Genomic DNA, 19,878 nt, shown 5'->3' with positions numbered 1-19,878 from the left:
AGTATGGGTTTCAGTGATAGAAAGAGTCCCATAAAGTCTGTTACAAGAAGAGGAACGGTCGGCTTTCCTTCCAGTAAGTCATCATGCTCTCATCAAGACGGACCAAAGGCCCTGATTCAAACCTCAAAGAGGATCCATGAACTGCAGGAGGGCCGAGGGCTGCTCTATGTTTAAGGAAACAACCCAGGAATTCTTAAAGACTGCAGTTCTAAACTGGAGCTCAACCAACAGCTAAGGCCTGGGGCCCCCAATGTTCAAGGTAAAGTTTCACTGGCCAGCGAAGTCATCAGTCATCAGTTGACTGATGACTTAAAACGGGCTGTGGCTTCACACTCAAGGACTGCTGCCTGCTTCCACACTTTTTGTTGGGGCTCATTCTCCATCAGGCCTGTATTGGGGTTCAAATTCCATGCACAGTCTCTCAAATTCAGTTTCAGAGTTGGGAAACATGTTCTTAGATTGAGATGATTTTATATTATAATAATTTAATTTAGCATCATCACCCGATTGCTGCAACTGAATTATGCTGCAAGTTAACTGCAATAGTAAAGGATTACTAATAAACTGAGCATGAAAAAAGTTTAGAAGAGGTCTGGACATTAGACTTATTGAGTCACTTCAATAATGTGTTCTTTGATGGTGGTAAAATACACTATAATGCCAAAAGTATTCACTCACCTGCCTTGACTCACATATGAGTTTAAGTAACATCCTATTCCTAATAGGGTTATACTCTTCTGGGACGGCTGTCCACAAGCTTTAGGAATGTGTTTATGGGGATTTTTGACCATTCTTCTAGAAGTGCATTTGTGAGGTAATACACTGACGTTGGACGAGAAGGCCTGGTTCTCAGTCTCTGCACTAATTCAGAGACTGCACCTAGTTGGTGCAACCTATTGGGTTGCACCAACTAGGTGGATGAACTTCACTGGCCATCCACACCAGACTCCATCAGATTGCCAGATGGAGAAGCGTGATTCGTCACTCCAGAGAATGCGCCTCCACTGCTCTAGACTCTAGAGTCCAGTGGCAGTGTGTTTTACACCACTGCATCCAATGCTTTGCATTGCACTTGGTGATGTATGGCTTGGATGCAGCTGGTCACCATAGAAACCTAATCCATGAAGTTCTCTGCGCACTGTTCTTGAGCTAATCTGAAAGGCACATGAATGGAGCGATTTACTGCAGAAAGTTGGCTACCTTTTCACACTATGTGCTTCAGCAGCCACTGACCCTGCTTTGTCAGTTTACGTGGCCTAACATTTCGTGGCTGAGATGCTGTCGTTCCCAAACACTTACATTTTCTTATAATACAGCTGTATTAATTGCTTATGTATTTATTTTTCTGTTTTAATGAAATTCAGTAGGTAGATGTGTGCCATTTGTCATCTACCAGGGTCAGATTTCCTATTTGAAAACAAAAAACATGGACACTCATACTTTCTGAGCAGGTCGTTTACCTTATTGGACAAAATATGTTGCAGTGACACACATCAACCAGTTTAATACTGAAAAGGCTTACAAAACCTAAACCATAAATAGTCTTCTGGGGTGAAGCTTTGTTCACACTATCTGAGTGACTGGACAGTTCTCAGGCTGATCCAGGAACAGAGTCTGGAACATGTGGTTGTAGAAGTCCGGATGGTAGAGGCAGGCCCGGGCACAGTCAGGGCTAAAGTTCAATTCCAGGATCTGAGGCTGCATGATCCGCTCACCTGAACCAAGAAGAACATTTATACTGTTATTAAAATAGTACATAAAAGAAAGAAGAAAGTAAAAGCAACACAAAACAGATCAATGGTAAACAAGGTGCCTTAGTAAATCAATAACCTTCTGACATTTTAACCAGCTGTACAGGAGGGATCATCAAACAGTGGAACTTCAAATGATTTTCCCAGCAGTAACATTAAAGAGTTTTGGAGCAGTGATTATGATCAAAGTAGATGTGCAACACCGTTATCAATCCATACAAGTCAAGAATTATTGAAATACAGACAGACATCGTCCTTCCACCACTGTGGTGAGCAGCAGGATCAAGCACAAACCTTTTTCAGCAGAAGCATCCCATTATAGTCTTAATCATGACTGTTAGTCTATATTGTACAATGCAAAAATAACATTAAAGGTCCACTATTATTCTCCCTGGAACAAGCTGGGATGTGTGTGGCCTATACAAAACATGTCCATTACATTTAATACACAAAATCATTGTCAGATATCGAGATTTCACCTGATCAGTTCTCAATGCAGACCATCACTTTTGACAGTAAATGCACAGATATTGTGGGTAACAGAGTGAGACAAGGGACTAGCAGAGGCTGTCGTTCAGTGTTTGCTTGTGCTAAATGACAAACCAGGTTCGTGCTGAATAACAATTCAAAGCACACAATATTTCATTATACTTACATTTGCAGATTTGTGACTAACAGTAGGATCATAACCTTCCTTCAGTGCATGTATTTAGGCATGTCTTGCCCTGTTGGTGTGTTTCAAAACACTCCTTCCTAAACTGATCTGCTCAAACTACAACTTGCAAACAAAAATAAAATGAAGCTCTGTTCTCTGTGACTGGGAGAATATGTAGCGACACCTGCATGACCAACAATCTAGAAGTTTTTGAAACAGGCCGTTTTGCACAAACCAGCACAAAATTTACATATTCCCAAAAAAAAGGCTGGGTGTATTTTTTTCTGGTTGTTCTTGGACTGTTTCTAGAAGTAGGAGATATTCAAATGGAAATACAGAAACATGCAAAAAGTGATAGTGATGATAGCTTTAATCATTACCATTTTGCCCTTGACACCACTTCAACATGAGATCCACAGCATAGATGGCCCGGGATGACTGATATGGACAGATTCCATACGGTGCTGGCCGAGATGAAGCGGCTTGGAAGAATTCCTTGAAAGCTTTAAATAAACCTGCCTGAAAGAGAAGCAAATGGAAACAGGAAGGTCTTCATTAGAAAAGTCATTAGCACGCCCTGATGTATTTGTTTGATTATAAGGGAAATACTGTAACTATAATGTCTGCTTGTTCTAAGATGCTGAATTGTTTGCACTTTGCAACATGGATCTTTAGATCTTCAACAACCTTGACGTGTTATTAACCACAAGACAAGTGAGAGGCCAGTAAAAATCACATTCATGTCCATGTATGTTGGTTTGAAGCAGATGCTAAACTGTCCCTAGTATTCCTTTCTGCCTACTACACCGACATCATGTCAGCAAAACAGGAACTACAAAGATAATCGGCAATTCTGAGCAACAAAATTCCCAGGGGAATACTGGAAAAAAGTCTGTCCCTTTTATGTTGAAGTCCATTTCCAAACAATCCAAGTTCCAACAGATTCAGGTTTACACCAGTTGCAGTTATTTGAGTAAATTCAAACAAATCTTTTTCATTGGTATGACACAACAAAAAAATAGGGATGCACTGATATGAAAATGTGGACTGATATTCAATGTAATATTGCTGTTTGGCAAATGCTTGACATTTACCAATATCATATAATTATTTCACTACCCTTTCAAAATCTTTAAAAAAATACCACACCACTGATTTCGCCAATGCTTCACTTATTAAACTTCCCACAATCCTTTGCTTCATCACCATCACTGTTACATAACCAAAGAAACATCACATGACCAGACATTCCGGTCTAAGTCAAATGACTAATATCATCCAATACCAATTTTGGTGCTAACATATTGTGCATCCTAAAAAAAATCTAATTAATAGAAGGCTTTCCACTGAATTGATAGTGATTAATTGGTTAATGACTGAATCGACAAATAGGATTATGATGAAGTGAAAAAGAGTGGGGTTACTTATGGGGAAATTGGTCATTTTATCACATTCTTGAAGAGCCAGTTACACACAAAGAGGAGAATGAAAGCGAAATGAAGAATCATACCTAACACACCTAAGAAAATGGAGCTGGAGAAGGTATAAAAAGAAAAAGATCAAATGGCTGAAAAGAAAAACAATGAAAGGCAAATGAAAATGACCCTCAAATAATCCAGCTAAACTACACTAAAGACAGCAGTTGTGTACTGTACTATAGAGTAGCTCAGATAGAAGCACCGCTGAAGCAGAAGAAGATCAGGAGAATACATGACAGAGAAAATGAAAGAGGAGAAAAGGAATGAAACTAAGCACCGTAAGAAGAATGGGTTTTTGGTCCAAAAAAAAAAAAATAAAGTGCTTGTTTCCTGCAGCCCAAAATAGATCATTGATTGAGACTTCAACTTCAGATGTCCAGAATCACAGTGATGATGATGATGGTGGTGATGGTGACATGAATCTGTAGCTTGGGATTTTGCCATTGTGGACTTTGCAGGCAAAAACAAATCCTACCACTACGCTGGATTGTTTGAAAAGACGGATGGTGTCAACATCAGTATAGGTTTCTTAGGCGAAATCTGCAAATGGGAGCTCATCTTCACTTTCAAACAAAATGATGTCAACCCTTGAGAAGATATACATCAGAAATTACCCACACCACAAAAACATGTTATATGTGTATGTGTCTCTGTATATATAAATCTAACTGATTAATATTGTAAATAATGCAAATATCACCACATTTACGGTTACATTGTATACATTTCCTACATTGTTTGCACTGTTGGAGGTGACTTTTGCATATGCGTACTGTGACAAATTGAATTAAAGTTTAACTACTATCAGTCCTTTGCTTTGAAGTCATTTTTAGTAAAAACTGCCACCACTCGCATTACTCTTCTTGAATTTCCACATCAGTTTAGTGGAAACCAGAATGTCAGATTCAAATCAAGATGCAGTTACATTCAAAATGTCACATGGCAGGAAAACCAGCAGCTTTACACGTAATACTTTCTAAACTATGCAGTTGTGTTGAAGAAAAACTTAAAAATGTAAACCTTTTCTACAGAAACCAGTTTGTGTCATTTAGTTCTTTATTCAGAAGTCTTGAGCCTCTCTGTGTCACTCTGTACAGTCAGTGTGGTTAAGAGGAAACATAATCTTTAAACCCTTTACATGCAGAAGGAAAACTGAATGATGTTTTCAAGCTAACATCAGGTGAAAGAAATATGATATACTTGTAAAATGTTCCCCCCAAACAGTAGAATTTTATCTAACAATAAATATTGAAAAAAGTCATGTGGTTTCAGAAATTTCCCAACTAAAGAATAGACCTACTATATTCACAATATTTCATAATTTAGATTAATAGACAGGTATTACGAGTTACATTTACTTGAGGTGAAGCTGTTTGTGTCCCAAGAAGTACAAATGCTAAATATTTGCTGCATTAATTCAACCAAATTCATTGAAGCTAAATATTTTATCACCAAAAAGGGGATATAAGTTGGTCCATGTATTCAGACTTACTTCCACATCTTTCCATGGATACTGTGGGTACTGTTGCTCAAACATGGGGATGAACTCATCATAGTGAACCTGCAATGATTCCAAAACAGATCAGAAATTCATTCAGACCTGCATCTCAATAAACCAAAAAGATCAGTGAAAAAATAATTTCTTTCATCAAATTAATTCAAGAAGTGAAACTTGTGTGTTTCTATTAATGATATTAGGGATTAGCTAATAAAAACCTAAAATCTGTTTTTGATCAATAAAACACAGAGAGTGAGCCACTGCAAGTAGATGCGGAATGAAATATGGAATGAATCTATATAGAGTAATATTAGCTTCACTTTTTGAATTCAGATGCTGAAATTATGATATTCAAATCTACTGAGGTGACAAACAAAAGAGCTGCTGGAGTGTTCAAATGAAATTCCATCTTCATAAATTTAGAAATAACCAACAGTCAACATTTTGCAGAAGGATTCCAGAAGTAAAGCATGTACCTGTTTAAGCTGCACTCCTTCTGCATAGTTCATCACAGTGAAGTGTTTCTGGTAGTCATCGAAATGATCCAAGGCGAAGGGCCTAAACAACAGAACAAAGGTTAATTCTGCTGCATGGTGAGCAGGGAAGCTGATCCATCCCGTTTCTCATCCTGATGGAAAACATTCCTCACTTGTTGGCGAAGCGCAGCCAGAAGACATTGTAGACATAAAGACGCAGCGGCTGTACCGAATGCAGCATGAGCATGTAGCGGATGTCAAACTTTACCATTCCTACTTCTCTGCTGAACAGCACTGGATCATGCAGGTACTTACACACCACCTGATGAGAACACACACACAGACACCCTGAGGCCAGTAGCTCTGTAGATACAAACACATTTACATTTCAGCTTGGAAGCCCCACCCAGTCCTGCCTAGAAGCCAGAGGATAGGGGAAGTGGGCCTCTGTGTAACGTCATATTGATGCCCCAGGAAACAAAAGATCATAGAAACTCTGATCAGATTCATAAGTAATGGATGCAGTAAGAACATCTTCAGTAAAATTTGTTTTAAATTGAAACAACGAAATTGCGGCAGGCTTTTAGCAATTAATAGCATGATGAATTAAAATGAGCTTGATGTAATTTTGTTTACAGAGACATCATAATCCATTTTATGTATGGTTTTGCTTGTCTGTATTTTTATTTCCATTGTATCTGTTTTCAGTTGTCATGTTTTGTTCTGGATAATCAAAACATCTCCTGGTCTCGCCGACCTGAAGGTAAAAGTCTAACCAGTCTGTGACCAGGGGCCTCACATATCAGTGTGCAGCTTTCACACTAAAAGTTGGTGTAGGGACAAATATAGAAAAGTGCGGCACACAAAAAAATTCTGATGCATAAACCATGCACACACACATGCCTAGGCAGATCCTAATTTGCAGGAAATAGAGCACGTAGTTCGAAACATAATAATTATATATTTTATTTAAAAGGTGCATTTCAGGGTACAAGAGTTCACCTTATAAAAATAAAAACTCCAATTCCCTCCGATTCAGTGGCGATGTTCTCCATCAGAGCTAGAGCCTTCCACAATTACGCAGCACCTTTGCACAGCTATTTGTGTATAAATCTACACCTTGTTCACCCTAAAATCATCCACACCAACTGTTTGGAGTTAATCACATTTTCCCTAAGCCTAAACCACATTTTCTTTTTCAGTGCATTTCAGGATTAAATAACACTGAATGCAGTCAGGTTTCAGTGTATGTTGTTGAGTTTTGGCCTCTAGTAATTTGTTATTGTGCAGAAAAAAGGTTTGCATGGCTGCTCCATATTTTCAAGGCTGGTAAAAAGTTTGTGTATATTTATGCAAACTTTCACGCCACGTTTACTTTTATACATGCCGACTTGTGTGTAAACTATGGCGCCTCACATTTTTTTTGCAGACTTTATACATGAGGCTCCAGAATGTGTGGGGTCTGCAAAGATATTAGCTGCCCAATGATGTCAAGTCCCATCTGGTTTATAGACTTCAATAAAAATTCTAGATCAGATATTAACCCCATAGCTGTAATGACGACACTTGTATCCTCATTGACTAATGCACGCGTTTTGACGGTAAGAGTTAAGGGGTTAAATTCAGACAGTCTGGTTTTCACGTTGGGGTTTCATCTCAGACCGACGAGTGTGCTCGTACCTTTGGTGTGCTCTCTCTCTGTCTGATGATGTAGTCCAGATTACTGGTGACGTGTGTGTCCAGACCCCGGGCCAAGTTCCATGGCTTACAGATCCAGTGGTTGTCTTCTCCCCTGAAAACCAGCAAGAGTTATTTCAAGCTTCCCATCTGAGTCTGTATGACAACAAGGTTAAGCAGCAGATTGTGACAATGCCTCCAGATTTTCAAACGTTGAGCTGATATAAAAAAAACAAAGCCCTGATAATGGTGAGTAAAAAAAAAGATCCAACCTGAGTTGTCTCAGCTGATAATGTTTGATGAAGTGTGGAAGCTCTGTCTGGAGGTTGAAGGTCTCTGGAAGCCAGTTAGGCGTGGAACCGCCCTTCAGCCTGCGGCCCATGGCAGCCAGGCAGTCCTTCACCGTCACTATGCTCTCACAGGGGAACTGGTTCAGCATGACATGAGGCCGCTCTTCACTCAGCTTCCTACCACACATGCGCGCACACACACACACACAAGTTCTGCTCAAACCCAACTCATCCGTGATAAATAGCCAACTGATATTAAGATTATTGTTTAAGTCCTATTGAAGTTATAATTTTAAATAAGGAAGAGAGAAGCAAATTATTATTCAATTTTGCAGAGGAGGTGTGATTAAATAAGTTCTAAACTCCTTTTCAAATATGTAAGCTACACTAGTTTGGTTTGATTATTTTTTATTGTTCCATTTTTGCGTTGCTCTGTGTCATTTGGGTATTGAGTGTGGAGTTAATTGTGTTTATTTTTGTTCGTTACATATTTGAAATAAAATTGAATTGAAAATGTTACTTTCTGCTGCTTCCTAAATCATATTTGTCTGCTGATGAGTAATTATCCCAACAAGTTATGTCTGCCTCTGACTAACTGGATCTGTTTTTCATGGCACAGATTATGTAACTGGCTCAGAGTTCATGTATTTAACTGGGTCTAGATCAATCCTGGCCCTCAAGGGCCGCTGTCCTGCAGCTCTTAGATGTCTCCCTGGTCCTACACACTTCAATCAAATAACTGAATCACTTCCTCGGTGTAGTGAGGTTCTCCAGAGTCCTGCCAACGACCTCATTATTTGACTCAAGTGTGTTGAAGTAGAGACACACCTGCAGGACACCGGCCCTCCAACCTCCAGGCCTGGGGTTGCTTCTACTGCCATAAACTCTTTACTTTGTGTTTGACACAAATAGGAGCTCTGGTGTTTTGTGTGTTGGTTGTGATAGACGGCCGCTCACGCTCAGCCAGTCTCTCCGTTATCGCTCCAAGCACGCTCAGTAGGAGAGATTGCTGTAAAATGAGTGATTCAATGCAATTTTCTATGTTTCCATAGATGACAAACTTCAATTTAAATAATAAACTGAACTTGACCGCTTGAATTGACTATATGTCTGGATACAAAAAAGCTACATAGCATATGTATTTAATCAGGAAAATTAATTCATGCAACAAAAAGATTTTAGATACTGTGTATAAGAATCTCATTGAATGTGCACCAGTGTGTGAAGGACAAAAATAGACAGTCCGGAATCACCAGTATGAGCTGAGGATGCTGGGAGATTTATACCAAAGACAAATAAAACTAAAGGCCAATGAATTGTGGGTGATTTAATTCAGCCTCTACTTGGGGAATTTGTCAGGCTTCGCTCTGGAAGGCATTAAGTACAAACAACAAATTTATACCAAAGGCAACAAGATTCCTCACCAAGAGTCACATGTGAAGTTGTGGCTGTTGTTGGTTTGTGAATTTGTTGTGATCTTTTTTATTATGTAATGTAAATGTTTTTAGTCACCATGTGAAGCCAAAGGCAGCTTTCCACATCTGTGAACAACCTAAATTATTATTATTATGATAATTGAATGGGCTTTTTGACTTCTGACAACAATTTCTGTGATTAGGTTGGTAAATAAATAAACAGAACTGGAATGAAACAACCAACATTTTTTGCTGCTAGGTCCATCTAATTACCCAGCAGCAGTGTCTGACTTCAACAACTTCTATAACTGATAATAATACATATTCTAATTTACTGAGACTACTGCAATTCGATATTCCAAATATTTTCTGTTTGCGTAAATTGATGACTCTCTTCTTCTCCATAGCTCTGACCAGGATGTGTGGTGCTAACCTGTAGTCTTTGATGTGATCATAATTCCAAATGATGTCAGCCTCCTCCTCTTCCTCCACCAGAATGAAACGAGGATGTGTCAGGTTGTTTCTTACTTGAGACATTTGAGTGAAGACTCTGAAATCAAAAGCAGATTTACTTAAAAGATCTGCGGCTGAAGCCTTGGTATCACAGCAGACCTCCTGAAGTTCGACTAGTTTCCAGCTTCCATCCTCTGTTGCTGAGGTCAGACTTACTTGAGGATTTTGTCTTTGGGAACAGTAGAAGGCTGGATTTCCACAGGAAGCTGTTCCTTGTTCTCTCGTGCGATGGCCTGGAGATATGAACCCAGAGGACTTTACAGACTTGGGAATGTGTTGTTTGATTGGCAGAAGCATCTCAGTCGACGAGAATTCAATTCAAAAAGTAAAACTGATTCATTGCTCAAAGAGAGATGCAGCTGAACTCTTTATTTTTATTTATCGAGATGCTTCAGACTAACAAAAACCAAAAATCCAAATATTACATAAGATCAAAATATTTTTAATGCAGAAATGTTCTGGTGTGGACTGGAGTCAGATTGAAGTCACTCAGAGTTTGGACTTGACTTGACCTGGAATCCTTCAGGTTTACTGTCATGACGTCTGGGTGTTAAGAGTTTTTGCTATGGACTTTTATTTTTCATAGTGTAGCTCCATACGTTTGTTATTCATAGTCTTGTGTGTAGGTTTGTCTTCAGTTTTCCATTTGTGTCTAGATTATCAAGTTTTATTTGAGTTAAGTTATTTTGTTTAAGTTGTTTCTTTGCTCATCTATTTCTCTCATAACTTGTCTCTACTCATTCTGTTCTGTTTTCTTAGTAATTTTGCTTTTAGTTTTTACTGCTAGTTCAAGTCTTTTTGTTTCCCTGTCTGTTGTTCCGTACCTCACAGCATCCTGATCTTGTCTTTGCTTTGTTTCTTAGTCTACCTACAGTCTTAATATTTTGCCTTTTACATTTTGTGCAGTTTTTTTATTGAGTTCATTAAACCACGGCCTCAAGTTTTGCTGTAGGTGACATCATCAGAGCACGAACCACAGCTCCACCACGCCATGGGCAGGAAGGCCCATGACGATGGGCCTTCATACCCGTCGTTATGTCCATAATAATAAATACACATATCACATATTCTCTCTCTCACTTTTGTGGTAACTATATGCTCCAGACGTGAACTTTGACCAGCCAGATACCAGTGGAAGAAGTAAGCATGCACCTCATTTTTCTGTTAGTTGGTGGAATAGATTGTGTTGTTCAACTGAGGCTAAAAGAGCTCAGGGTCAAATGATTCGGTAGGAAGCCGTCATCAAAGTTTGTCCTTTGATTAAGTGTCCAAAGTGATTGTCCTTACCTTATAGTAAGAATCTGCTGGTTCTGTGACGACACTGCTCACTCCTTCCAGATCATCATGTATCCATGGTAACAACCGACATCTCCGTAGCAATGGGTTGGTTTCCCCATATGCATAATCGCGGGTTACTTCATCTGTGCAAGTGGGAAAGCAGGATTGTTTACACAATCTTATATCAAAAAACTATTTTTATTAGCTAAAACAAATTTGAAAAACATAATTTCTTTCAGATTTTAAAGTAACAGAATCATACAAAAAGTAACAGGAAAAGACACCAAAACATTAAACGGTTCCTCAAACATGTAATTCCTAAAGTACCTAAACATCACACGTTACAAGTCCTGGATCAGATCCTGTTTCTGTGAAAAGACAAGCTACAGAAAACCAAATAAAATAACTTTGTTTTAATTTAGTTCTATATGTGACTTCGGTTCTTTAATCCCAAATGACAGCAGAGGGCCCTGCTGGAAGCACTGAATCTCTGGCGGTCAGTAGGGATGAAGCAGAACTCACTGTCCAAATCAGAGTTGTGCAGAACTGCACAGGCTGAAAGGTTACAAAGCTTCTCTTCTGATCTAACATAAACATATCTGCACACTTCCATCCTGGTGTCCAACGCTGTAGTGTGGAGAGGTAATGCACTTCTAGGTCTTGGAATCAATCTATATAAATGTTTTAAGGAATATTCTTTCGATAATTAACAATAGTGAAACACTGAGTCAATCAGAGAAAGTCAGAATAAATTAACAGTGATTCTCAGAGGTCAAGTTAGGGAGAGAAAAAAAAGAAACTTAAAACATACAATTCTTATTGTACCTTCCACCCAACTCTCTCCTGTAGGGAGTTTCTCTCAATCTTTCCCTATCTGGTTAACTGGTACCTCTGTCCCGAAAACAAACCCGGTTTGATTTCGGGACAGAGGAGTTTCGGCGGAAAGGAGATGAAAAACATCTCCTCTGAAAACCTCCCTTATCAGTTTCATAAGAAAAACACCTGCTCAGAAACCTTCGTTATCAGTTCATTCTGCCTCAGTAAACAAGACAATGTCTAAAGACAAAGTCACTTTCATAGGCGGGAGAGCAGCAGACTCTAGAAAGGGTACCAGGGTGGATCAGGGTGTGTGTTTGGATCAAGTTGTGTCCTTACCACCTCCTTGCAGATCTTGCAGAGGCCAGAGCAGAGTGTAGGCCAGCTGACCCTGCATGTAGAAAAAGGGGGCCATGCAGCAGCTGGGATGGTCCGAGTGCTGCACCTGGGAGCCAAACTCATCCATGATGTACCACACAGGAGCTTTTGCTTCTGCTGACTGCGCACACACACACACGCGCGCGTGCACGCACACATACGAACACACAGCAGAGAAAGGGGCTGAAACACATGCTGACTGAGAGAGAGTTGCAGTGTGAGGCCATTCTCAGACTTGCCCCCTGGGACAGCTGGTAGGTCTGGTTGTATTTCCACATGCGCTCCAATATCAGCTCAACTACGTCTGGAGGGGGGATCTCGCCGTGGAAGTCCACCCCCATGAGGGAGGCCATCCTGGGCAGCAGTCCCGAAATCTGCTCCAGCTGTTCCCGGGCGTGCTCCACCCGGTACGTCCAAGCATGGTCCACCAGAAAGATACTGCAGGAGGAGCGCAGAAAGCCTGGATTTCAGCAGCATGTTGTAAAAAGATGCTAAAGTCCTGAGCATCACTATGTGTCAGCAGCAGACATCAGCAGCTCCCCCTGTGAAAATGTTCAAGCTTGTAGATCTGGAGACGTCTCTGCTCGTCTTTCTCCCTCATGAGGGAGGCCATCCTGGGCCACTTTTTTAGAAACACCTTGTTTCAGTTATTATGACAGCATCACATCATACCAGGTAACCATGTCCAGTTTGAATATGTGTGTTAAATAGAGCTGAAATTACCCATCGGATTAATCAGTTATTGAAATAATAGTCAATTAATTTAGTAATCAATTAATCATTAGCTGGAGTATACAAACTCAAAAAAAGACAAGTAATAATCCCAAACTGTATATATCCATTTTGCATTTACAATTATGGTGAAAAATATTATTACTAAGTAATACGTGATGACTATTAATCTGATGGTCATGTTTTGTTATGTCTCTGTTCTAAAATAACCTGTCTGGGTTGGTCTAAAACCCAGACAGAACCGACACAGAACCTACCATCAGTCTGACATGGAGCTCTAACCGGACCTGTTCAGGAGTGTTTCTGGCGTCTCTCCATCATGTATCTGGTATGAATACAGACTGTACCAGACTGAGTGATTTTCACAGTCATTAAGTTTTCCCACAACAAATATTTTTTTTAAAAAGTTGCATTTTATTGCATTTCAGGCAATAAAATGTTTATATTGTTATTTTAAAAAGGACCTGAATTATTTCTAATATAATGCATATCTAGTGTTGTATATAAAAAAAGCTTAAGTGGTTCATTGAAAAATCTACAGAATGTGCCAAGTCTGACTAACTGTCAAAATGTCCCATTAGTAAAATAATTATCTGCAGCACTAGTTTTATATTGTCCGTTTCCTGTTCTGATTTGACAGGAGTGTGTGTGTACCGTGTATTTAGGTTTATGACTAAGGTGTGGATTGAGTTTTGGTTAGGGTTATGTTCTTGTTTGTAATGTTATGTAACGTTTCTTTGTGCTGCTTTGGTTTTTGATATATTAAAATTATTTTTTAGGTCATCCAGAGGTCACTATCCCTCCCGATCTTCCTTCAAAACAAACCAAAGTGGTTTACTTTTTTCAGTGCTCCTTTTGTGCAGATTTATGCCGTCATTAGAGCTGGTGGATGACCTAAAAAAATATTTTTTATATCTCAGAAACCAAAGCAGCACAAATAAAAATTTTATTCTCACATAAGGAGCACAAACCACTCAGGCTATTTGCTGGAATGTTTCACGTGGTGGAGTGTTGGCTTCACTCTGCTGCTAGTTATTCCTGAATAAACTGTAGGTTATGTTTTTACGGTTTTCACCTGGTTGGATCGGAGACTTCCAGCCCACTTTGCCGAGTAACAACCACTTTACCCCCAATCACCGCTCCAGAATTGACTTTTTTCCTCTCCCCATCTTCTTCCTGTTGGACCTTCATTATTCCAAATACCTCCCCGGCATCGTAAACCTGCAAAGAGGCAGAGAACCCCGCGAACCCCGCGGGATTACAGCAGAACCCGCGTTAACGCGACACTTCATGTAGGGAAGCTCCGTGTGGTGAGCTCACCTCGTTGGTGATCTTGTGATAGAGGCTCTTCCAGTAGACCTGAGGGACCCCTGAGGACTGCAGGGCCCCACCCTGCAGCACCACGAAGGCCCCGAACCCCTCATCCGTGTCATCATTCAGTCCTTCTGGGTCTGTTGACATCTCCAGGACAAAGTTCCAACTCACGTGCGAGCAGCTGCTGCAGACTAGGAAGACAAGTTCTTTTTTTGTGTGTGTGCTTGGTAACCATCTTGAATACGCATTATTGCCACCTAGTGGTCTGGAAAGTGAATGAGTAGTAGTTTCTTCTCTTTCAGGTTTTCCCTTCAGCGAATAATCTCTATCTCATTCAGTCCTGCGCTCTTGTCCTGTCTCTACCTCAAGCCACCAACACACAATCAAATCTCTTTTTGTTTAACAACTAGAGTTTTTCTTCACTTTATACCCAGCAATGCTCCACCTTATTATTCAGCCAGCTGAATTTTACACACAGGACGTCTTCACAATATGATCTGAAGAGGCAAAAATAAAGAAAAAGTGAAATCCAACCAGTCTCATGTCCCCCCCAGAGACATATCACCAGAACCCTGAACAGGTCGCCTGGCTGTATCAGTGTTGTTTCAGAAGAATGCCCTCATAAATCATGGCCTCAAAAATATCAGGTTTTCAAAACGTAAATGTTAATATGTGCAAGTTGTACTTCTTAAGTTTACACAACTCAACTAACATGATACTTTTGAGTTACATTAACTTGTGCAATTTTAGTGAGCACAACTGAAGTTAACTGAATATATCTGAGTATGTTTTATTCTGGAACAAATCCCAAAGCTTATTTTTTAAAGTAGAAACCCCTTGTATAAAAAGAAAACTACCTAATTGAAATACTTCCTGGCTCCTGCTTTTTATTTTTCTCTGCTCAAACTTTAACAGTTGATTAGAAAGCAGTGATAGTTTGCTGACTTTTTTTCAGTAAAACATGACATAGACATGAATGCACCATGAGGCAAAACACCAGTCATACAGCTTACTCATGGCCCAGTTACATGCAAATATAATGCCAAAACTGGCTAATTAATACTGCTCTGAAAGCGGCTCATTAGACGAACCGACTGCAGATGACCGTTTCTCCTTAAACTTGCTGCTGCTGGTGGCACAATGCATTGTGGGATACCTTGCTGGCCAATCACATATAAACCAATTGCCTCAACAGAATCAATTATTGCAACATATTAAAGAAACATGGCACCATCACAGCATATTTTATTTTTTCCAACACTGAAATCAGTTGTACAAATGTTCAAAACTTTCTCTTCGGTGGAGCAGAAATCGAGTAATGCGTGAACATCAAGCAGTAACCCTTCACAACATAAAGTCCTCACCACTTTCAAATATTTAACTTTTTTTTTAGATGAACTCAACTTAAATAAGATGAAGCTATCAAGCATTTTTAATCCAAAAGTTCACACCACGTTTAAGATAAGTACAAACAAGTTGATGAGAATTAAGTTATGTTCACTCAAAGTCTTTTATTAAACAGAATGTTTAGTTTTACATTGTAAATAAACTTTGATGACAATCCGATTTGATTTGTGTGGAAACTATCAGCTGTCATCTGACAACTGATAGTTGTCAGCCGTCAGACGGGTCCACACAGCAAGCCATTCATTACAAACAGAGTGTGTTTCTCTCACTGTGTGGATCTGTAATAAACCGTATTGGTGTGTGCTTTGCTTTGTTGTTTTCACTGTAATAGTTTGTGCTTCGAACCATGTTACCATATGAGATACACCTAAGCAGAAAGGTTTTCAGCCTTTCTGCTCATGTTGGACAGATGTCCAAGTTTCTCCCTTTCATCACCATGTTCCTTTCCTGAGATTTATATGGATGGAGTTTCCTTCTATTTCTTTGGATCCAGTTTGGATCACATGAATTTCCCTTTGCAATTGTGGTGTCATTTTTACCAGCGATAGAATTACTGCACATTGGTAATAAACACACCGCTGAAGTTTATATTACATGATCCTTCTAAATAATACCATTACGTGTCTGACTAATTACAAGATAATGTTTTTTTATATATATAAGGGGACATTGACCAGATATTTGACCAGTGTCAAAGTTTCAATTCAATTCAAAAATTATTCGTTTATCTCAAAGGAAAATAAAAACTATATTCGTCAAAGTATCTTCAAAGAATCATTTTGGATGGTGATGCTGTGGGTGGAAAGAATCTCTGGTAGAGGTCAGTCTCGCAACCAATCTGCAGATGCCTCTGACTGAAGACTTAATTTCCAGGCACCAGAGTCAATATTCCACTCTCTTTAATATTCTACCTGGCTGTACGGTTAAAGGCGGGCGAAAACGCTGCAGTCTGGGATCTGATCCTCGTCCAGTCGGATTGGTGGAAGGAATGGTTTGGGCTTCCTCCTGCTCTGTTCTAAGGGTTTGGGGTCAGAGTTCAGCTAATATTTGAGCGTTTGAGATGCTAATCATTTGCTCCCACTCTATACCTTTGGATTAAGACTCACATATTTTCATACCTTCTCCTCTAGTTTCAGCCTCACCAGCCCATCCTCCCACTGTGCTCATTCTTACAGACCCAACAATGAAGAAATCTCCAGCATGTAACTTTTGAAAATATTAAAAGCTTAAACATCAGGTTAAAGGTCATTTTTATGATCTCCCCCACCTCCTTCAAAGTACTCGAATAAGATGTTCCAGTGTATAAATGTGTCCACAGGTCTCACTTATATTAGTAGAACTTGTATGGTTTTGACTCTACATCTTAAGAAAGCATTCTTTGGCATTATTCCACACTTGTATTCCCTGCAAAAAGAGAGTAGACATGAAACTAGACAGTGAGCTTTAACTCAGAAATGTAAGCTGAGTTTAGGCTCTTCTCTACCTTCTTGCACATGGTGATTTGCATGAAAGCATAGTTGATGAGCGCCTCTTGGAGATCTTTGTCCTTCTGATCCTTAAAATGGATGATATCTGCCCACGCCTTTTCAGCATGCTCACTGGAAAAGACACATGAAGCAGAGTGGTACCAGAACCTGATCCATCAGCCATGCTGCTGCTTTCACACAGTCTGCAACTCACTTGCACTCAGCTGTTTTCTCCTTCACAGTCTCTTCCCCCTCTGCTATCAGTTCCTCCAGGAGGCTGAGCTTGGCCTCCCTCTGCTCAGGTGCTTCTTGCCCAAAAAGCTTGTTGGTCATGCCTTTTAAGGAGAAAGTGCGCACTATCTGAGATGGTCAGCAAGACAAACAGAGACAGAAAATTGATAAATGAAAAGTTATTGCCCTCTGGATTAGTTACATGTTTATAACACCTGACTGAGTTTATAAATGTTACATTATGTTGCCAAAAGCGTTCACTCATCTGCCTTCACACATGGCCCAACACTATGCACTCTTATAGGAAGATTTAGGGAGTGTTTTATATTGGATGGGTCATGATGCCTCCTGTAATTCATCTCCAATGTCTTCTATTAAGTTGAAGCCAGAACTCTGTGCAGACCAAGGCTGTTAGCTCACACCTAATGTCTCATACAGGTCTGTATGGTGCAATCGTGTCAGACCAGGAGGCTGGTTCTAACATACATACATACATACATACATACATACATACATACATACATACATACATACATACATACATACACACACACACACACACACACACACACACACACACACACACACACACACACACACACACACACACACACACACACACACACACACACACACACACACACACACACACACACACACACCCACCCACCCACCCACCCACCCACAGACAGGACACGATCAAAAAGATGCATACAGAGGAAGTTTAAATACATTGAATAAAAACACATGTACACCTTTGTTTCTCACTCTTCAAAAGAAGGTTTCATGCCTGGACTTATTACAGCAGTGTTATCCTGTCATGTAGGCTGGAATGAGGATATAGTGGAATACAGTGTGACCCGTTTCTTCACTACTGTCTGCAGCACTAGTCTGCATAACTAGATACTGGGTTTTATACACCTGTGGCCTTAGAAGTGATCAGAACAGATGAATTAAAGGACTTGGATCCTTTTGCCAACATAAAGTTTGGAATAAAGGACCTAATGTGTGATGCTGCGTGATGCTACATGATGCTGCATGGTGTACCCCGGTGGCCAGCTCCTCACGCTGCTGCTTCTTAGAGATGAGGTCCTGGGAAGCCATTTCCAGCTCAAACTGGCTCAGCTCATGTTTTCTGCACACTGCTCTGCAAAGACAAAGGCAATACTGAATTCCATGTATTTACCTCATACAGTATGTCATAGTAGAGTTAGAAAACAAAATGAAGTGGAGGGAAAATGCTTAATAATTTTGAATATCTGTTCCAAATGAAACATTAATGGAGTGGGTGCATTAGTATTCAGGACGATTTAAACCGTCTCATTGCATCTCTGGCTGTATTCTGAGGGTGCTTGTTTTGCTTCTTCAGCCTCTAACACAGTGTTTCTCAACCTTTATCGGCCCAGCGCCCCCCTAGCCTTTATCCAGGTCCCTCGCCACCCCCCACCAAAGAATTTGTAGGATACTTTGCACTGACTATTATTTTATTATTAATATTACTATCACTATTGTAGATATTTTTATTTTTATGCTTGTTTCTGTATTTATCATCAAAACTAATTTCCCAGAGAACAAAAAAGCCATGGGAATAGAAATTATATTCACAGGTGTCTACAAAAAATGCAATGAACATTCAAGTTAAAATTGGTAGGCCTGACAGCAGCCAATCAGAGTGGAATAAATATTCTTGTTCTGTGCCATTTTCTAGTTGTTAAATATTACACAAAATGACCAGATAAAAAATGTTCAACAATGCCAGTTTAAACTTTGATCTATTTGCAAACGACTGAACTCTGGAATATTAAAACATGGATAGAACTGTAACTACATTAATCATACTAACTACATTCTTCTCTTCAGTGTTTCTGTCAGTTTCTGGTGGTGCAGCTCTGTGCTACCTTCAGGAGAATGGGACAACAGAGTATCATCCATAAAATTTCACCCACATGGCATTTATTGTGCAAATCAGTGCTGTCATTGGAAAAACAAAAGTTCCAGGTCCTTTTAATGCCATACAAATATGAGACAGAAACATGGATTATATCTTTATATATCTCTATTGATTTATAGATTAATAGTTTTACTGGACAGAAATTACAAAGAACAAATCTGGTTCTTAATCAAATCCTAATGAGTCAAATTGAAAGTGTCATGGAGTCACTGAACACCACCATGACAATAACACTCGCATGAAAAATAATATTGAAGAAATAAATATATAAAATCTAATTAAAAACATGAATAAGTGATAAGTTCTTTACTGTTATGGTCTGTAAGATATATTTATTCTCAGTACTAGATGTGGTATCAACAAACTTATGGCACTTCAACAATATTATTTAACCTTTTATCTGGAAATAGTGCCTGTTTATTCTTGCCGTACAGTCCTCTGTATTAATTGTTGCTCTAAAGGTCTTGCCATACCAGTTTATTCCTCTGTATTTAATTTAGTTTTTTAGTTTATTCTTGCATTTTGTTCTTCATTAATTTCCATTTAGTTTCC

The 19,878-nt window shown here is 39.5% G+C and overlaps 2 protein-coding genes across 3 annotated transcripts in view; both read right to left on the bottom strand.

Annotated features, from left to right (window-relative positions):
• Nucleotides 1-1,437: 1,437 nt before the first annotated feature.
• On the bottom strand, nucleotides 1,438-17,273 carry ttll12 (tubulin tyrosine ligase-like family, member 12). 2 transcript variants are annotated; one of them, XM_081604284.1, is made up of 15 exons: nucleotides 17,162-17,273; nucleotides 14,278-14,462; nucleotides 14,033-14,178; nucleotides 12,461-12,663; nucleotides 12,187-12,342; nucleotides 11,041-11,174; nucleotides 9,910-9,986; nucleotides 9,674-9,790; nucleotides 7,808-8,002; nucleotides 7,539-7,650; nucleotides 6,032-6,180; nucleotides 5,859-5,940; nucleotides 5,377-5,445; nucleotides 2,787-2,925; nucleotides 1,438-1,715 (listed from the first exon to the last, which is right to left on the bottom strand). In XM_081604284.1, the coding sequence occupies exons 2-15, from the start codon at nucleotides 14,416-14,418 to the stop codon at nucleotides 1,564-1,566; spliced, it is 1,872 nt and encodes a 623-aa protein (XP_081460410.1). In that variant the 5' UTR covers nucleotides 14,419-14,462; nucleotides 17,162-17,273; the 3' UTR covers nucleotides 1,438-1,563. The 2 variants fall into 2 exon arrangements, with proteins under 2 accessions (XP_081460410.1, XP_081460411.1); XM_081604285.1 differs by lacking the exons at nucleotides 14,033-14,178; nucleotides 17,162-17,273 and having other exon boundaries at nucleotides 14,278-14,403.
• The window catches only part of LOC103459747 (sorting nexin-4-like), a 20,502-nt gene continuing 16,123 nt past the window's right edge, over nucleotides 15,500-19,878 (bottom strand). Inside the window, exons 11-14 of the mRNA XM_008401561.3 lie at nucleotides 18,423-18,522; nucleotides 17,359-17,504; nucleotides 17,162-17,276; nucleotides 15,500-17,082 (exon numbers count right to left, since the gene is read on the bottom strand). Coding sequence (XP_008399783.1) covers nucleotides 17,035-17,082; nucleotides 17,162-17,276; nucleotides 17,359-17,504; nucleotides 18,423-18,522 — 409 coding nt within the window. The 3' untranslated portion in view covers nucleotides 15,500-17,034. The remainder of the gene's footprint in view (nucleotides 17,083-17,161; nucleotides 17,277-17,358; nucleotides 17,505-18,422; nucleotides 18,523-19,878) is intronic.

Source organism: Poecilia reticulata, chromosome 23, assembly GCF_904066995.2.
Source record: "Poecilia reticulata chromosome 23, P_reticulata-male-v2, whole genome shotgun sequence".
Classification (NCBI taxonomy): Eukaryota; Metazoa; Chordata; class Actinopteri; order Cyprinodontiformes; family Poeciliidae; genus Poecilia; species Poecilia reticulata.
The sequence above is the reverse complement of the archived record's forward strand: the minus strand, read 5'-3'. Positions and strand labels throughout refer to the sequence as shown.

Coding starts and splice junctions, on each gene's coding strand:
- ttll12 (XM_081604284.1), bottom strand. CDS start 14,418: ATGTCAACAGACCCAGAAGGACTGAATGATGACACGGATGAGGGGTTC. Junction 9,987..11,040: donor CAGCAGATTCTTACTATAAG/GTAAGGACAATC, acceptor TCATATCTCCAG/GCCATCGCACGAGAGAACAA. Junction 8,003..9,673: donor GATCACATCAAAGACTACAG/GTTAGCACCACA, acceptor CATGTGTGGTAG/GAAGCTGAGTGAAGAGCGGC.